Below are 17,398 nucleotides of genomic sequence, written 5' to 3'. Positions count from 1 at the left end.
TCAAATAAATAAATAAAATCTTAAAAAAAAAAAAAAAGGACTCTTCCTACAGCCCATGTGATTGACCCCCACTGAGGAGCTCCCCCCCAGGGAGCACGCAGGAAACTAGAGAGCGACCGTTGTCCATCCCCCTACCCCCACCGCACAGGGAGCCAGACTGAAGCATCAGGGGGTACTGAAGCCCAGCGGACTTGGGAATTCCTTGTTTTCTTAGTTCCTAAAGATGAGAAAGGCAAGTGAATTTGTAGAGAACAGGGAAAGCAACAGGGCATTTTTGTTCATTTGTAGAGCTATCTTGTGTTTTGTCTTCTTGAGCAAGACAGAGTTCTCTGATGTCTCTGAGAAAGCACTGGTGATCACCCTGTGGAGGGAGAGAAGGAAAGGGGGGAGAGAGAGAGAGAGAGAGAGAGAGAGAGAGAGAAGGAAAGGGAAAAGAGGGAGGAGGAGGGGGAGGAGGAGGAGGAGGAGGAGGAAAGGAAACCGAAACTGACCCTAGTGGATGTTGCAAAACATCTGGCCGCCCAGCCTGTGAACCACGAACTCACCTTCTCAGCCAGAAGCCAGAGTGGACACAGGTGCTCTGCTCTGGGCTGGAACTGGAAGCTGGTTTGGAGCGGGACAAAGTAACTGATGTGTCTTGATCACCTTTTTGTTTGTATGAGGCATAAGAGCAGCATATAAAAGGAAAACATTTCACGTTTTGTCTGCGAATTTGCTTATGTCAGGGTGTGCATGCGTGCGTGCCTGTGTTCGTGCGTGCGTGCCTGTGTGCAAAGGCTTTGGCTCTGGTGGACATTTGTTCATCTTCCTGCCTCTCGGATACTTTTCCCCTGTTTGGCGCGGTTCCCTGCATGATCACCCTTGGGCTGAAGAGACTGGCTTCTACCGCGGAGATCAGATACTTGTTCCGGCTCTCTCGATGCAGAATCCCCCAAGCAGCTGTGTACCCGCGGGAGACTTCTCCTTGGGAGACCCATCCAGAACATGCGCTGGGGACAGCAGCAGCTCCGTCCATATCTGGAGCCATCCGTGGGCGAGGTCCCAACAAGGCTGCAGCGCTGAGCTGGGCCCCGTGGCTGCCACCTCCAGCCCACTTCTCAGGGGATCCTAGGGCTGTTGTCCCTGATTCTGGGTGTCTCCGGACAGATTTCTTTCTCTCTAGTCCTGAGGTGGCTCACGTTCTTCTCTGTGTTGCTTTCCTGATTAAACCAGGTGGCGTTCATTGAAGCTGTCAGCAGCTGGAGATGAAATGTGCCGCAAACGTATTCATCAGAACCTCGTTTGTCATTGAACTTGGCTAGTACCTGGCTTTCATGCCGTGCTCTGAATGGCCTTTAAGGACCCAACATTGTAAAAAACATTCTTTTGGGGTTTTACCCCTTCATGTCTTATGTTCATGTGTGATTTTGCTGTTGGTTTCCATATGTTTATGGATAGTTTTTCCTTCTATTTCTAGTTTACTAAGTTTTTATTTGGATTGTATTACATGACTTTAAGTATTTGTTTGGTGGAGCCTCATGGCCAAGGGGCAGGACAGGAAGAGGGCAAGGGGACAGGGCATGGGGGAAGGGAGGGGGAGGGGCTGGCAGCGGCAGGGCAGGGCAGGGAGTTGGGGGGTGGCGCCTGAGTCAGAGATCTCCAGCAGCTGCTTGGGGTCTTCTAACAGCAAGATCCCATGTTGTCGATAGATCACAGCTGTCTGGCGAGGAGGCTTCACAGGGCCTACGAAGCAGGCGGGCCCTAAATGGTGAAAAATTGGCCTGTCTGGGCTATTTTAAAAAATCACTGGATGTGTAAAAATTCAAGTTCAGTGCCAGTGGGCTTTGGAGCTAACGGGTCTCAGCCCGCAGTGGAGAAATAAACAAGCCGGGGCCAACAGGCAGAGGCATCTCTGGCCCATTTATGTAACAGGAGCTTAGAGACAGCCCGGAGCCTGGAGACTTTAGTAGAAGGAGTAAAGCTGCTTCTTCCTTTGCCACGCACCGTGGTGCAGAGTCTGTCTGAGGAGGAAACTGGCGGGTCCCCGAGTAGTGATGGAGAGCTGGCAGAGACGACGGAGGACACCCCACACAGTGCACATTCCTTCCATGGAAGCCCCGGGGCAGGGGCAGAGCAGGGCGGGGCCGGAGGAGAAAAGCTGAAATGGGCAATGGTAAGACCACCAGAGCCAGAGGAATGCCAGTAATCTGTAATATGCTCTCAGGCTTTCCAGACTCATTTCTCCCTTTGACAAATCGCCCGTATGTCTTTCTCCCGTTTTCAAGATGAGCACACAGGTGCAGAGAGGTTAATTCACTTACCCAAGGCCACACAGCAAGTAAACGGGAAAGCCTCGCATTTGAACCCAGGCAATCTACCTCAGGGTCTGCTCCTGACTCTGTGCAATCCGCAGAATCAGGGCTGGGGGCAAAGAGGTTCTGGGGAGGGAAGACAAGGAAATGTGGTCAGGGAACGAGCCCAGGGTCTTGCTGGTCTCCTCTGATGGGCTCTGAGAAGGAAAAGGTATCCTGATCCGGAAGGAGGCCTTCTGCAGTGTTGTTGTAACGGGCTCTGGAGACACCGAGTGCAGGAGGGAGGAACACGGGGATGCGGGAGCAGGGAGAGCACCCCGTTTCCACTCCTCTGCACACGTTCTGCACCTCCCTGCCCCTTCTCCTACATCTCCTTTTCCCTCGACTTCTTCTGCCCCATCCACAAAAATAAATAACCTTCCCGCAGAGAAGGGCTCACTCTCCTAAGCAAGAGAGCAATAGGGAGAGCTCGGGCTGGGGACCAGACTGATGAACCCCATCTCCAGGACCGATGGACCTAGAACCCCCCCCCCATCACTTAACAGCAGGCCCCAGGGACACACCTGCAGTCCAGAGGAGAGGGGACACCCTGTGGAAATCCTCTAGCAAGCAGAGGACAATGCTGGAGGCTGGCCCATCTCCCTGGGGCTTTTTCCGGAGGAGCGGGCCAAAATAGTTACGCACTTCCTGCAGCCTGGTGATAAGTGGCTACTTATTTACTGAGCTCGCTGTTAGTTGTGCAATTGGTAGAGCAGACTAGGGTCAGCTGCTCCCCAGAGCCGTGGAAACCGGCTCAGAGCCGCCTCGTCTCATCTGCCTAAAATTCCAAAGTTAGAGAGAAAGTCCTTGCAGTTATGGGGACCCGGGGTAGGAGCTCTGAGTGGGCTGACCGTGGAGCTGGTGAACCTGAACTCATCCCTTGGGCACACACGAGGAGAAGCCTGAGTAAGTACGAGAAACATAAACACGCTTACCTTACAAATGAGGTTTGAAGCAATATGGGAGAAAATGCATGGACAAGTTGTGAAACACTCTGCTAGTTAAGATACTAGTTTGTCTCATCATCATCACAGGCGACGGCATCAAAAGGGATTGCATCTTATTTCACTCAGCATAATCTCTTCCAGTCCCGTCCATGTTGATACAAAAGTTGGGTAAGTCAAGCAGAGAGAGTCAATTATCATATGGTCTCACTTACTTGTGGAGAATAAGAAATAACATGGAGGACATGGGGAGATGGAGAGGAGAAGGGAGTTGGGGGAAATTGGAAGGGGAGATGAACCATGAGAGACCATGGACTCTGAAAAACAATCTGAGGGTTTTGGAGGGGCGGGGGTGGGAGGTTGGGTGAACCTGGTGGTGGGTATTGTGGAGGGCACGGATTGCATGGAGCACTGGGTGTGGTGCATAAACAATGAATTCTGGTACACTGAAAAGAAATTTAAAAAAGAAAAAAAAATTTTTAAAAAGGGATTGTGTCCTCTTTCTGACATTTATCTAAAGCATCTGCTTTTCTTACAATGAACATGTAAAAAGTATGTGTAGGTAGGCTTTGTTTTGTTTTTATTGTTCTGTATGTAGGTTTTGAATAAGAGGTAAAAAGAAGGCTTATCAGTTTCTGGGTAAATCCTAAAAAGTAAATCCCAGTTCTCTTGTGTATATACCCCGGAATGGAATTGCCAGTAGTTCATATGGTAATTCTATTTTTCATTTTTTGGATATCTGACGTGCCTCTGGTTGCGCCATTTTATATTCCCATGAGCAATGTGCAAGTGTTCTGACTTCTTCACAATCTTGCCAACACTTGTTATTTTCTGTTTAATAATCCCTTTCTTAATGGGTATGAGATGGTATCTCATTATGATTTTGATTTGCATTTCCCTGACAATGAGTGATGCTGAACATCTTTTCATGGGCTTATTGGCCACTTGTGTGTCTTCTTTGGAGAGGCATCTACTCAAGTCCTTTGCCTGTTCTTCAGTTGGGTTGACTGTTTTTTTGATGTCAAGTGAATATTTTTTTTTAATGTAGGCTTTGTTTCAGTTGCTTGTTTTCATGGAACAGCTATTTATGGGAGACTCAAATAAGGAAGAAGCCAGGACTGTGTTCTATGCCAGCAGAACTCTTCTTTCTTCTGTGGGCGTACTACATGAGTTTCTGTTTCTGTTTCCCCCAGGCTGGAATCAGGCAGTTTTCAAATTGTTCACAGTGCAGATTTTCTTCTCCTCTCCATTTGAAGGACAAACTGCTTCCTACAGATATGGCCCATCTCACTGTGTTTCTTCATTTAGTCCATTGGTTCTTGGAACCAATCCAAATTTGGTGCCAATCTGTACAGATTATTCTATTTTAGAGATTTTACTTCTGCACTTTGGGAATGCCCTTCACCTTGAAAAAGGGCCTTTTCGTTTTTCTTTTTTTTTTCTTTTTTTTTTTTTTTTTTTTTGCAATTACTGGCATTTTCTCTCCTTTTCCTGCCAAAGTCCTACTCATTTCTCTGACTTCTGGCATCCTTTAGAAGAACAGGAAAAATGGTACCTGATTTTCACAGTTTCTAATGGATGATGTTTGCATCCTTTCCTTGTCACTTTCAAATAATGGCCAAGAGACGCTGACAACTGGATCCATTCATCCAGCACCCATTTATCCAGAAGTCCAGCATCATCACAGGGTAATGGAGAGAGAAAAGAGACTTCTGGGTCCCTCTCTTTACTTCCACTTCTTGGGCAAGTTCCTCTGAGTCTTCAGGGTGTCCTTTTTATTTCCCAATTCCCTCTTTCATGTTGGGAGTTCTCAGGGTTCCATTCATGGTTCTCTCTTCTCCTTCTAGGCTCACCATTTTCCATGGATTCCATATTTTTACAAATTCTTAGGTCTGACTCCCTAGGTGTCAGCTCTGTGTGAAGCCACCGCCTCTCTGGATGACTGTGGGGTCTGTTTTCTTCTTTAGGAGGTGAAGCTGCTTCCCTTCTGGCTCAGGACCCACCCTCACTTGCGGTGAGAGAAGCACCAGAGAGCGGTCAGAGCCCCTTGCCTATAGCATCACCTGGAATCTCAGGTAACACTCACCTTCCCTCAGATTTTTCTGACCACAGTGTAGTCTTGATCGACAAGGGGAGATGCTGGAGACTGGCAAGTAGCCTGGAGCCCTGAGTATGGGTGGTCCTAGGTCCTAAAGTGAAGGCAAGGGTCTAAGACCTCATTCTCATACTCATTTCCCACAAGATCCAGCTCACAACCCCCTTACTATTTGAGACATTGCATCCAAGGCCCCTAAGCTCCAGGTACCATATTTTATGAAACCCAAATCAGAATATATATTCAGATTGAGATACAGCCTCTGCATGAGCCCCACTGATCCCTGCACCCCTCAACTGATAAGCTTGTGCAGCGAGTTTGGGGGTCAGCTTTCATTTGTGCATTCAGGAACCCAGACGTACCTGCACTTGGCCTCTGTCTGGCCACACCCTTCACTCAGTGGTCCTTGGAGAAGATATTAGCACAAGGGGCTATGGCATCTCCTGACTTGGGCTTGAATCTCCAGAGCCCAAGAATTTGCCAGAGTGTTCCCTGGCAAAGTGGATTTCATTATGTGGTTTACTCCAATAGAGCCTCTCTCTCCCTGTAAACTCAAACCCAGATCTCAGGAGCACTCTGGCCTCTGGCTGATGAACTGGGAGTGCCCAACTGAGGAGAGATGAGGGAGCAAGATGGGCAGGCCAGTTCATCACTCCTCGGGGGCAGAGATAGGAAGCTGAGAGAGAGAGGGCTCGTGTGTGTGTGTGTGTGTGTGTGTGTGTGTGTGTGTGTGTGTGTGGTTCTTGAACGGAGGGTGGCCACAGCCAAGGCCCATCAGTGCTGGGGAATCTAAGCCAGCCAGAAGAGTATGAAGCCCTTTTTGGGAGAAGGGTGGCTGCTTCCTCCCAGGTAGTCTGACCTTCTGAGCTCTCCTGCCAGAAGGTACATTTTAAACTACAGAAATGATAGAATATGGAATATGAAGATTCATGAAACTTGTCTTTAGTCCTCTGCATAAATCACAGTCTTAGAGGGGCTTCCTAAAATTGAAGGGATATGGGTCCATCTCAAGGAGACCCAGCACTGCCAGGCCTTGGTCCCATACACTCACTCTTACTTTTCCCCACAAAATGAGGTAGCCCCATCTTCTTAAGGTCGGTTCTAGGCCAGGACTGGGAAGACAGTCAACCACAGCTTTATTTTATTTTAACTTTTAAAAAAGAGTTTATTTATTTATTTGAGAGAAAGAGCAGAGGTGGGGGGAGGGGCAGAGCGAGAGGGAGAAGCAGGCTCCCCACTGAGCAGGGAGCCCAACATGGGGCTAAATCCCAGGACCCTGGGATCATGGCCTGAGCCGAAGGCAGATGCTTAACCGACTGAGCAACCAAGGCGCCCCTCAACAACAATTTTAAATAGAAAAAAATTCAGTTTCATGAATGATGAGCCCTTCTTCTAACTGTGCCCCCATTATGGGTTGTTCACCAGGTATAGTGTAGACAGGAGAGCAAAGACATGTCTACCTTCAAGGAGCTTTCATGGGCAGCCACTCCAAAGCACTTACCACATCAGCTGAGACCTCTTCAGTGTGTCTGTGTGGACTAGAAAGAGAGGAAAGAAGGAAAGAGCAGAACACCTAAAACAATGTGATTCAGGTCAAGGTGGAACAATTATGGCAATAAATAAGAACAATTCATATCTATAACATCAATTAGTAAAGAGTATTAAATTGGGTACAAATCAGATTGAAATCATTTTCTGCATATAGGAGATACTCTGTCATGAAAATGACCCCAAAGGTCAAAATAACAGGTTAGGAAAACTTGGCACATGTAGATTTTTAAAAAAATGACAATATTAATATTTAATGACATTAATTCACCCAACTTTTGCTTGTCTCACTACGTGCTCAACAGTGTTCCCTACACTAAAGGCCTTACCACACAAGCTGGAGAGTTGGTCATGACCGGGGGGTGAGGAAAAAAGGATGCCTTGTTACGAAGGTGTTTTTATTTTACTATTTTGTTTTTTTTTTAAGATTTTATTTATGTATTTGACAGAGAGAGAGAGCGCCGCAAGCACAAGTCAGGGGGAGGGGCAGAGAGAGAGGGAGAAGCAGGCTGAGCAGGGAGTCTGATGCAGCACTTACTCCCAAGACCCTGGGATCATGACCTGTGCTGAAGGCAGACACTTAACCGACTAAACCACCCAGATGCCCCTATTTTACTGGTTTTTATTGTGAAAGAAGCATGTAGTTTCTGTAACAAAAGTCCAGTAGGACAGATGAGCCAAAAGTAGAGAGGTGGGTCTTCCTTCCCCCAACCTCAGCCTCTCTCCCCCAGGCTAAGCCTGCTCTCCACTGGGTGTACCTCCACCCGGAATTTTCCCCTAGTCCTAGACCACATCTATAATCTTTTTAAAAATGGAGATCATGTTATTCACTTTTTTTTTTTTTTAACTTAACAAATCCTGGATCTCTTTCCAGGTTGGTTCATATAGACTGGGTTCATTCTTTTTCAAGTCTGTAAGTCCTTCTTTGATGTAGATGGTCTCCCCACATGGATATTTCTAGGTGTTTTCATTTCTCTTGACCACTGCAAGGAATTGGTGAGGGTCTTACACATGCTTCTCTGTGTATAAGCCATTTTGTTTGTGGAGGACGACTTTCCGGAGGAGAAATGGGAACTTTAGCCTACGCACATTTATGTTTTGAGATACTCCAAATCATCATTCTGAAAGTGTTATTACTTCCCGCTCCAACCAAGTGTGTCAGAAGACACAGTCCCTTCTCTCTTTCTCAGCAGCATGGGATACTTTTATTCTTTTTTTTTTTCTTTAAGATTATTTATTTGAGAGAGAGAGAGCACAAAACTCAAGCAGACTATGTGCTGGCCGTGGAGCCCTACACAGAGCTCGATCTCACGACCATAAGATCACAACCTGAGCCAAAACCAAGAGCTCGATCTCACGACCATAAGATCACAACCTGAGCCAAAACCAAGAGTCGGATGCTTAACCAACTATGCCCCAAGGATGCTTTCATTCTTTTAACTTTTGCCAAAGTGGTCGGTGAGATGGTATTTTGCTGTGGCCTAAATATGAATTTTGGGGGGCTGCCAATGTATTTATTGGCCATTGTATTTCTTCCTCCGTGAAACATCTTTTCAAAGAACGTGAGAAATACCTGTTTACAGAAAACGAGAACCAAAGTTGAAATATCACGGATTTTGTTACTGCCCCTTAAATCTTCAACAAAGGAAGAGGTGTGGGTGAGGACTAGGGCCAGGGAGGAGAAACATTTATGAATCACATTAAAAACCTTTAAAAATCAAAAGCATCCCATGAAGCTGTGGCAAACATCAGAAAGTTTGAAAGTGCTTTGAAGCTTCCAGAAAACAAGCAATATTCATGTTGTATAAATTTCCCCAGAAACACAAAACACAGTATGTATTGAGCAGGGAATGAATATAACACTAATAATAAGCTCTGATTACACAGAAAGAAAACTATACCTCAATATTTGTGACCCTAAGATGAACATATTAAGTATAATAGGGAATGTAAATCTTTAGCAGATTGATACAGAAATCTGCAATGACCACATTGAGTTTTTCATGAAAATACAGGGACAATTTGATATATGGAAATTTATGCAGACAATACATTATATTCATGGGATAAATTAAAAAAAGGAACATTATTATCATCTCCTTAGAGTCTGAAAATAATCCTAATAAAAATATTTTAATATAGGAATAAAACACAAACCTTAGCATGATGAAGAGTGGTTTTGGCAAACCAGCTGCCAATAGCGAAATGCTACAGCCGTTTCATAAAATTAAATAATTTAAGAACTCAAGCTAATCCAACAAGGCATGGAACCAAAATGAGAAAAATAAGTATTGAAAAAATAGGAAAACCACCTGAGATTATGTATTCTTGAAGCATTCATTCAATGACAATTATAATTAGCAAGCATTCAGTGAAGCACAGAGGAGCGTTGAAAATGAGTAACATTTCTGTAGAGTAACAAACCTAAGAGATCACCAGTTTCACCAGGTCCTAGTTAGCACTGAGTCTTATCAGAGTTTAATTGTTTGGTTAAAATCATTAGACCAAGATGATGAGAAATTTTCAAGACATTAATATTTTTGATATTCTAACCTTGCTTTTCTTGTCTACAATGCTATAACTAGGTAATCTGTTTTGCCAGAGCATCATTAAAAATTTTCTGGACAAGGTGACTAGAGAAGAAGTGTACTACATACTCTTTCATCCAGAGGCTTGGGAGATGGTGGTGGCGAGAAGTGGTTTGGACAGGTAATCCTAGAACAGTGGTGTGTGTGTGTGTGTGTGTGTGTGTGTGTGTGTGTGTGTGTGTGGCGGTGTGTGGGGGGGTGATAATCACCGCAATGTGTGTTCTACGAAGGCGGGGATTTGGACTGATGGACCCAGAGACCTAATCCCAGCCTCTAGAACAGCATCTGGCACCGACCTGACTCCCAGGATATTTGAGCTGGGGAAGGAAATCTGATTGTTAATATCCAGATTCTGTCACTAAGCTGTGGCCTGTTTCATGGCAGGAAACATACAAATGTGTTCGGACCAGAGTTGGCTAAGCGTGGATCATGCTGTCTCATGTATCTCCTTTTGCAATCGGAAATGTGCAGAAAAGGGGGTGGGAGGATTTATACATCCTCATAAAACATTTTTGTAGGAAAGCAAATTTAAAACCTTTGATAAGCACGTTAACAGGTGCCGAGACCCTCCGCCTACTGGCCGATGGATTCCTAGAGCAGAATTTGCTTCCTTTTCCCCATCCTTGCTCATGTCACCAGAACGTCTAGGCTTTGGGACCTAAACTCCTGGGCCTCCTCTTTCACAGCCTTTGCCCGGCCCTTTAGGCTCTCCGGCAGAGCCTGGTCCCAGCCTTAGAGAGGCTGTCCTTACTTTTGTCCAAGGGTCCATAGGGTCTGTAAAAGGAGCTCCAGGGCCTACCCTAAACTCTTAAATTATTAAAATCTTCCTGAGACAAGCAAACCAGAGCTGCCTGTCCTTTTACGATGGGAACAGTCCATTCCCCGTACCTCCCTCCCTCTTCTATCCATCCCTCTTCCAGTCTTCAGACTCACGGGGGCCCACTGATCCTGGGGCAGCTCAGAACAAAGCCCTTTATGCATGTTGCTGGCTGATGGACTTGGACTTGAGTGAATTAGGTCACGTCCACAGTGCCTATGCACGGGCTTGTCCCCCCTCCTTTGGTGAAGGCAGAAGAGACGGTTTCCCTTTTCTCAAGGGAACAGTAGCTTGACCAGCAGGTGAGGCCAACTAGACGCTTCTGGGAAGCTGGAGTCCCAGGTTCTCAGCCAAATCCCATCACAGACTGGCTTGTCATCTAGGGAGAGTCACTTTGTCCTCGGGGCCAGCAATGTCCTCAGGGGCAGGGGCTTGGACGCACTGATGGAGCAAACGTGGCAGATGGCCACTTTCTTTCTGCAGTGGGCTGGCAGAGAGCGTCAGGGCCAATGCAGCAGTCCTTCTCAGAGCCTGCAGGTGTATCAGAGTACTTCTGTGACAGTGGTCTGGACACCCCATCCACTGTGGCAGGGGCGTGGACGCCTTTCTGCCATCTATGTCCAGAGGTCTGAGGAAGCCTTCCTCCTCTAGCACTGTGTAGTTCTAAGACTTGTTGGAGGGTGGCTCAACTCCTATGTGTACAGAAATGTCCCAAAGACCACTCTGAGTAAGTCTTTGTTAAAGAGTGACATGGTGCTGGGGTGGAGTTTTGGGAGGCTCCTGCTGCTTCCCTGGGCAGGGGTCCATTGGTTGGTCTACCTTAGGCTGCTGATGGCCTTGCCCAGGGCTCTAAAGTGATCGTCAACAATCCCTTTTTGGAGGACTCAGGACTGCTTGGTCTCAGCGTGGTTTTCCCAGGAGCCCTGCCTTCTTTTCCAAAGACCTCCTCTCCAGTATTAAACCCATGCCTGGTCTGTTGTGGGTGCTCACGTAGGACGAGGACGAGAACAAACCTAAGGGTCAGAGAAGTCAGACTCTGAGACGTGCTGTAGGCAGCTGTTTCCGGCATCCCGCGCAGTCCGGTGGTACCACCTGCGAAGCCCCCAATCCTATAAGACAAATTTGCTCAGAACAGTGATTCCCAAACACAGAGCCTGCAGAACCTTATGTTCTAGGAACTAGAGAAAATTGATTCCACAGGAAAATGGAATAATGGTGATCTTTTCTCCAAAATACAGGGGAGAACTTTTTAACTTTAATGGAGAGAACTTTTTAACTTTAATTTTAATTTAATGGAAGAATTTTTTTCCTTCCTCATTACTTCTTCTTAAGATGACTTACTTTCCTGCTCACAAGAGAACAGAGCAGAAGCTTCCGTGTCTAAGCACGACTGCCCTCTTATTAGAAATCTACTTCTGGTTTGCTGAAATAACACAACACCATCAAACCGAATGGCCAACGATGAGCCCTTCTCTATAAAAGAGGTCATATCTGGGGTCTCCTTGGACGTTCTCCCTCCTTTTTCTTTGCAAGCGTTGTTTTGTTAATTTTCGGAGTTAATTCTAGTACATGCACATGATAAAAAAAAACTTCAAAGGAGCAGAAGGGCAAACAGTCAAAAGTAAAATCTCCCTCATGGTTCCCTGCTCCCTAGTTCTCTTCCCCAGAAGCAACCACGATTTCAAGGTAGATCCCTTTTTAATGGAAAAACAGAAAACCAAGCCCTCTCCTCTATCGGTTGCCAGGACTCTCATTTCCCTGGATAGCCTTGCTCATGAGCTGTTCTAGATGTATAAATTACACACCTGTGCCTATCTATAGTCATTAAGAGAAGATAACAAAAGTCATTCGTACTCATCACAGTGGTCATTAGTCCCCTGGACAGTCAGACGAGAGCTGTCCGTGGGTGCGTGGACCAGCAAGCCAGTCTGGACGCACAGAGCGATGGCTTCGACTTTGTTCCACTGTAAACATGCAGGTAACCCCCCACCCCAGGTGACCCTCTAGAGAGGAGCCCTGTGTCTGGATGCTTCATGCCCAGGATACGGCTCCCTGAACGCATGAGAGAACTCACATAACCTAGAAGTTTTAGCTTTATTGGGGAGCCCATCCCAGAGCTGGAGGAATAATTCCGCGACTTGGGCTGTCCACAGGGATGAGGCCGACACGCTGTACCACATCCTGATGGAAGAGTTGATCCGATGGAAGGAAGTGTCCATGCCGGAAGACCTCTCGCAGGAGGAGAAGATGTTTCTCTTATGCTTTCCCCTGCAGAAGCATAAGCTGGAAAAGAGCATCAAGGAGCTTCACGCCATCGCAGACCAAGTGGACGCCAACCATAAGATGCTCACCAAGACCAACCTGGTGGCCAGCACCTCGGGCACTATCTCCGGAGTCTTGAGCCTCTTGGGTTTCGCCCTGTCCCCTGTGACAGGAGGGGCCAGTCTGATGCTCTCAACGGCTGGACTGGGCCTGGGGGTGACAGCAGCTGCCACCAGCATGTTGACAAGTTTCTTAGAAGACAAAAACAACTCGACAGCCCGAGAGAGAGCCAGCAAGGTGATACAGATGGAAACCCCCGCAGCGAACGACACTCGGGAAGGAATAGGGTTTCCCAAAATCGGTGCCACTTTGACCTGCGTCGATAGGTTTGTCCAAGCCCTTCACCACGTCAAGGGACTTCGGGCCTACCAGATGGCCAAAGTCAACTCTGGCTTCATGGCTAAGGTCAAAGATTTCATAGCCACAGGCCGTGTCCCCTTCTGGAGGGCGGGAGGGCAGCAGACAGCCTCCGCTCTGACCATGACCAGAGGTGCGCGGCTGCTGGGCGCTGCTGGGGCTGGCTTCCTACTCATGTATGACGTGAAAAGCCTCCTGGAGAACTGGAAGCACCTGGAGGACGGGGCCAGGGCAGAGACCGCCGAGGAGCTGAGGTCGGCCGCCCGGGAGCTGGAGCAGGAGCTGAAGCAGCTCAACATGCGCTACATGCAGATCCTCCAGGGCGGGGCTGGCGGAAGAGCCGGTCGCCATAGCAGGAGGTAGGAAGGAAGGGGTGCGGGGGTGCATAGGGCAGATGTGGTCGTGGTCTTCCTGAAGTCCCCCCCGGGCTGTGCTCAGCAGGCAGGTGCAGACACAGAGGCAGGCTGGAAACTGTCCTTCCTGCCGAGACAGAGGATGTTGCCGCACCCTTCTGCCAAATGAGGTCCCTCCTCTTTTTTCCAAAATCCCATCTTTTTTGTTCAAAGCGCTGCTCACACACTTCAGAAATCACAAATTTCTTCAGAAATCATAAATTTCGTGTAGGTGCTTGCTGCCCGTCTTCCCGCGCGGTGTGCCCGCTGGGAGGGCAGGGGTACGAGCGTCCCCAGCATCCGGCGGGGCCTGGCTCCCCGCAGGGGGCCACCAACGCGCATCTTGAATGACATGAGGGCGGCCTTCCAGGATATAGGTAACGTTTCAAATGAGCTGGGAAAAGAATTTTGTTTGAAAAATATATTTATAGACTCTTTTAAAAAAATATATTTTATTTATTTGACAGAGTGAGAGAGAGAGAAAGAGCACAAGCAGGGCAGCGGCAGGCAGAGCCGAGCACAGGCTCCCCGCTGAGCAGGGAGCCTGACGCGGGGCTCAGTCATGATCGTGGGTCAGAGCTATGACCTGAGCTGGAGGCAGATGCTCCACCAACTGAGCCACCCAGGCGCCGCTAGACTTTCCTTTTTAGGGACAATTAAATATCCAGCTGTAAAAAGTAAAAACCATTCCTGGGGAAATAAAGGAGAATTTCCAAACTCCTCTTTAGTTTTATAGGAGGATAGAATGGGACTGGGTAGCCAGGCCACCTCCCGGGGTCCCGGGGAGGGTCGCACCAGCCTTTGCTGAGGGTGTGAAGGCTCATAATTATAAATTCATTCATTCATTCATTCATCCATCCATTTGTTCGTTCCACAGATTTTAGTTAACTGAAGCCCGTAACAGGGACCCAGGGCCTATGGGAGTGTTTCCAAACTTGACTGCAAGTTGGAATCACCTGGGAAAAGTCAATGACTACTGATGAGGGGGCAGGTCCCTCGTGTCCCCAGGGACCGGGATTTCCTTGACCGGGGTTATGACCTGCACCTGGGGAGTTCTAAAGGCGCTCCCAGTAGTTCCACTGTACAGCCGAGGTTGGGAACCACTGCTTGGAGGTGTTTGAGGTCTTCTTACTCTACTGCATTAATATACTTTTTACTCTTTGGGTACTTTTTCTCACTTCTTAATAAGCTGGGGCAAATTTGGGGATAAACTATGAAACACAAGGATTCATATCCTAAAGGGACTTGCCCGCCTCCCCCCCCACCCATGCCCGTCATGGAGTACAAGCTTAGGCCAGGACATCTTGAGAAAAGACACAGTCTCTGCTCTAATGGCCCTGGGGATCCAGGAAGGGGACAGACCCCAGATAAGCCAAGCTAATGAGGAAGAGGTCAATGGTAGGACACAAGAATAGTTGGGTGCTGGGAAGCCCCTGACAGGTGCAATTACCCCTTGGCGGGGGTAGAGAAGCCAGGGTTTTCCTGGGCTTTGTCTCTGCCAGGCACCAGGCCAAGCCCTGCGTGCACACCGGCAGTGTGCATTTGTGGGCAGAGGAACAGTTCATGAACTTGGTGGATACACAATTACTCACTGAGCGCCTCTGTGTCCAACAGCCAGCAGACCCGGCGCTACGAGACACACAGTGTCCGAGGGTGGGAAGTGAGAGCACTCTGCCAGCCCCAGCATGTCCAGACGCCCAAGGGAACCTTCTAGAAGATCCCAATTAGGGCACAGAGGTGAGTAAACTACTCCTTTTCCCTTTCTGCCCGACCGGGTCCGGCTGCCTCCAGGGAATCTTGGTTTAGCAGAGGCAAAATATGGTCTTCGACTACGAAAACTCAGGGTCAGGACATTTGTTTGCAATGATCTAATGATAGCAGAAGGAAGACCAGCAGTGGCCCGTGATAAATCCCTGGGGACTCCGGAAATGCTGGGGTTGGAAGGGAAATTTGTGAACAGACAGGATTTTCTGGGTGTACACATGGGGTTCAAGGCCACGGAGACCTACAATATTCATGCTAATTTAAGCTGAGTGTGCATATATTTAGAACACCTCTTTTCCAAACTGTATATAACTACCCAGTACATTTAGAATGAAGACTTTTTAAAAAAGATTTGAGAGATAGAAAAAGAGAGAGCACGCGTGTGCATGGACTCAAGCAGGGGAAGGGGCAGAGGGGATGGGAGAGCGGAAGAATCTCGAGCAGATTTCATGCAGTGAGCACGGAGCCTGACACGGGTCTGGATCTCACGGCCCTGAGCTCATGACCTGAGCAGAAACTAAGAGTCAGGATGCCTAACCGACTGAGCCACCCAGGCGCCCCTAGAATTAAAACTTAAAAAAAAAAAAAACCCTTTATTTTAAAATTAACTGTGCCTGGGGATGGCTGGCTGATTCTGTCCATGTAGCATGCAACTCTTGATCTCAGGGTTGTGAGTTCGAGCCCCACTTTGGGTGAAGAGATGACTGAAAATGAAGTCCAAAAATAAAATAAAATAAGATAAAATAAAATAAAATGAAAATCCACTCTGCAACTCCTCCGCTGCCTTCCAGCCCTGCCCCACCCTTTCTCTCATTAGGCAGGACTCAGGAAGTCTGGCCGGTGGTCTGTGGCTCACACACAGATTCGACTTCCATGCCCAGTGCCCTGCAAGGGGGAGTCCAAGATTTGCAAAAGGCTGTTACTGAAAGTTAATCCCTGCACACAGTAGAATTGATAGTTGTGAAAAACTAGACACCATCGACATGCCCCAGCGCTAGGACACTGGTCCAAGACAACTCGTCATCCATTCGAGAGAACATGATGGACCTATCCAGATGGTGTTCAGGAGAGCCCGTCATTGGATCAGTGTGGAAAACGTCTCTTCTACCCAGTTAGATGAGAAAAGCAGGATGAGAATTGTGTACACACTTTCTCTTCTCAGATCTAAGCGGGAGAGACTCAGCAAGGTCCCACGACAGCCACCTCTGTCTGCGGGGCACGTGCTTATGTGTGCCTTCACCCTGCTGTCTGTAGTTATCAAGTTTTCTATGATGTGGACTACTTGTTTTACGAAATGGAAAGCAGATAAATGAGTATTGACATCAAAATAATTTTTTTTTTTTTTTTTTAAAGAGGAACGACCCATCATCTGCTGGTCTTAGGTTAGTTCCATCAATCACTTGAATGAACACAGCCTCCTCCTCCCCACGGAATAAAGCCATCCTGGGAGGAGGAGAAGAAGGGTGTTTTCTGGGAAAACTGTTCTCACGATGTGAGCAGTGGCTGAAAAGTCACTAAAAGGAAGTCTAAGTCTTCTGGGTTCTTGGACCCAATTCCAATGTGTGTGTGTGGGGTGTGTGTGTGTGTGTGTGTGTGTGTGTAATCACCACGGTAAGATAGCAAAGCTGGACTCTTCTACCCTAAGAAAACTCTAGGCTAACCTGACTGATTTATGAACTCGTTTTGCAGAAGTTGACCACTCACCAGTAAGACCGGCTAAGACAGGAGCAAACCAGGAAGAATCCTTGCAGCTGTGCAGAAGGGACCAGGAGCGAATGAAAGTAATCTCCTTGAGGGCACACCCTGAGATGTCCCCCCATTCATCACATTTATGTTTTTGAACGTGTGTCCCATGAAGGGACACGCTTGCTCAGAAAGGAAGGCACCTGCTTTTTCCTCTATCCAATTAGCATATTTCATGCCACTTACATGCTGACCCCTTGTCCTTAAACATACCCAACCCCCAACCCTTCAGGTAGAAGCTCTGAGGTTTGTTTGAATAAACCCTTGAATAAACCCTTTCCTTGAGGCATAATCCATGTGTCAGTGATGAGTTCTGTTGTGCACTGGATAGAGCTTGGGTTTGGTTACATGTGTGTGTGCGCTGGGGAGGCTTCTGTACCCCCACAGCAATTTTGTGACACCAACGCTGTCCAAGAATTTAGTTCAACTCTTACACTATCTACTCAAGAGAGAGCATCACATTCCACAGGTGAAGGTTCGGTCCCACAAGCCCACCCT

At 47.6% G+C, this 17,398-nt stretch overlaps 1 protein-coding gene and 1 long non-coding RNA gene across 2 annotated transcripts; one reads left to right on the top strand and one right to left on the bottom strand.

The window, feature by feature from the left end:
• Positions 1-1,409: 1,409 nt before the first annotated feature.
• Positions 1,410-2,925, bottom strand: LOC132020478 (uncharacterized). Its single transcript, XR_009404981.1, has 3 exons — positions 2,855-2,925; positions 2,301-2,417; positions 1,410-1,740 (listed from the first exon to the last, which is right to left on the bottom strand). It is a non-coding gene; the product is annotated as an uncharacterized LOC132020478 (long non-coding RNA).
• Positions 2,926-3,023: 98 nt separating this feature from the next.
• On the top strand, positions 3,024-17,192 carry APOL5 (apolipoprotein L5). Its single transcript, XM_059402131.1, has 6 exons — positions 3,024-3,236; positions 5,242-5,349; positions 9,503-9,626; positions 12,476-13,360; positions 15,008-15,130; positions 16,847-17,192. Exons 1-5 carry the CDS (start codon positions 3,146-3,148, stop codon positions 15,105-15,107), a joined length of 1,308 nt encoding a protein of 435 aa, XP_059258114.1. The 5' UTR covers positions 3,024-3,145; the 3' UTR covers positions 15,108-15,130; positions 16,847-17,192.
• Positions 17,193-17,398: the final 206 nt, after the last annotated feature.

The sequence above is a fragment of the Mustela nigripes genome, chromosome 6 (assembly GCF_022355385.1).
Source record: "Mustela nigripes isolate SB6536 chromosome 6, MUSNIG.SB6536, whole genome shotgun sequence".
NCBI classification, from domain to species: domain Eukaryota; kingdom Metazoa; phylum Chordata; class Mammalia; order Carnivora; family Mustelidae; genus Mustela; species Mustela nigripes.
The sequence above is the reverse complement of the archived record's forward strand: the minus strand, read 5'-3'. Positions and strand labels throughout refer to the sequence as shown.

Bases quoted from the DNA above. Each gene is read 5' to 3' on its own strand.
- APOL5 (XM_059402131.1), top strand. From the start codon at position 3,146: ATGGGGACCCGGGGTAGGAGCTCTGAGTGGGCTGACCGTGGAGCTGGT. The intron at 9,627-12,475 runs GTAATCCTAGAA...GGCTGTCCACAG, and splicing joins GCGAGAAGTGGTTTGGACAG to GGATGAGGCCGACACGCTGT. The intron at 13,361-15,007 runs GTAGGAAGGAAG...TGTGTCCAACAG, and splicing joins GCCGGTCGCCATAGCAGGAG to CCAGCAGACCCGGCGCTACG.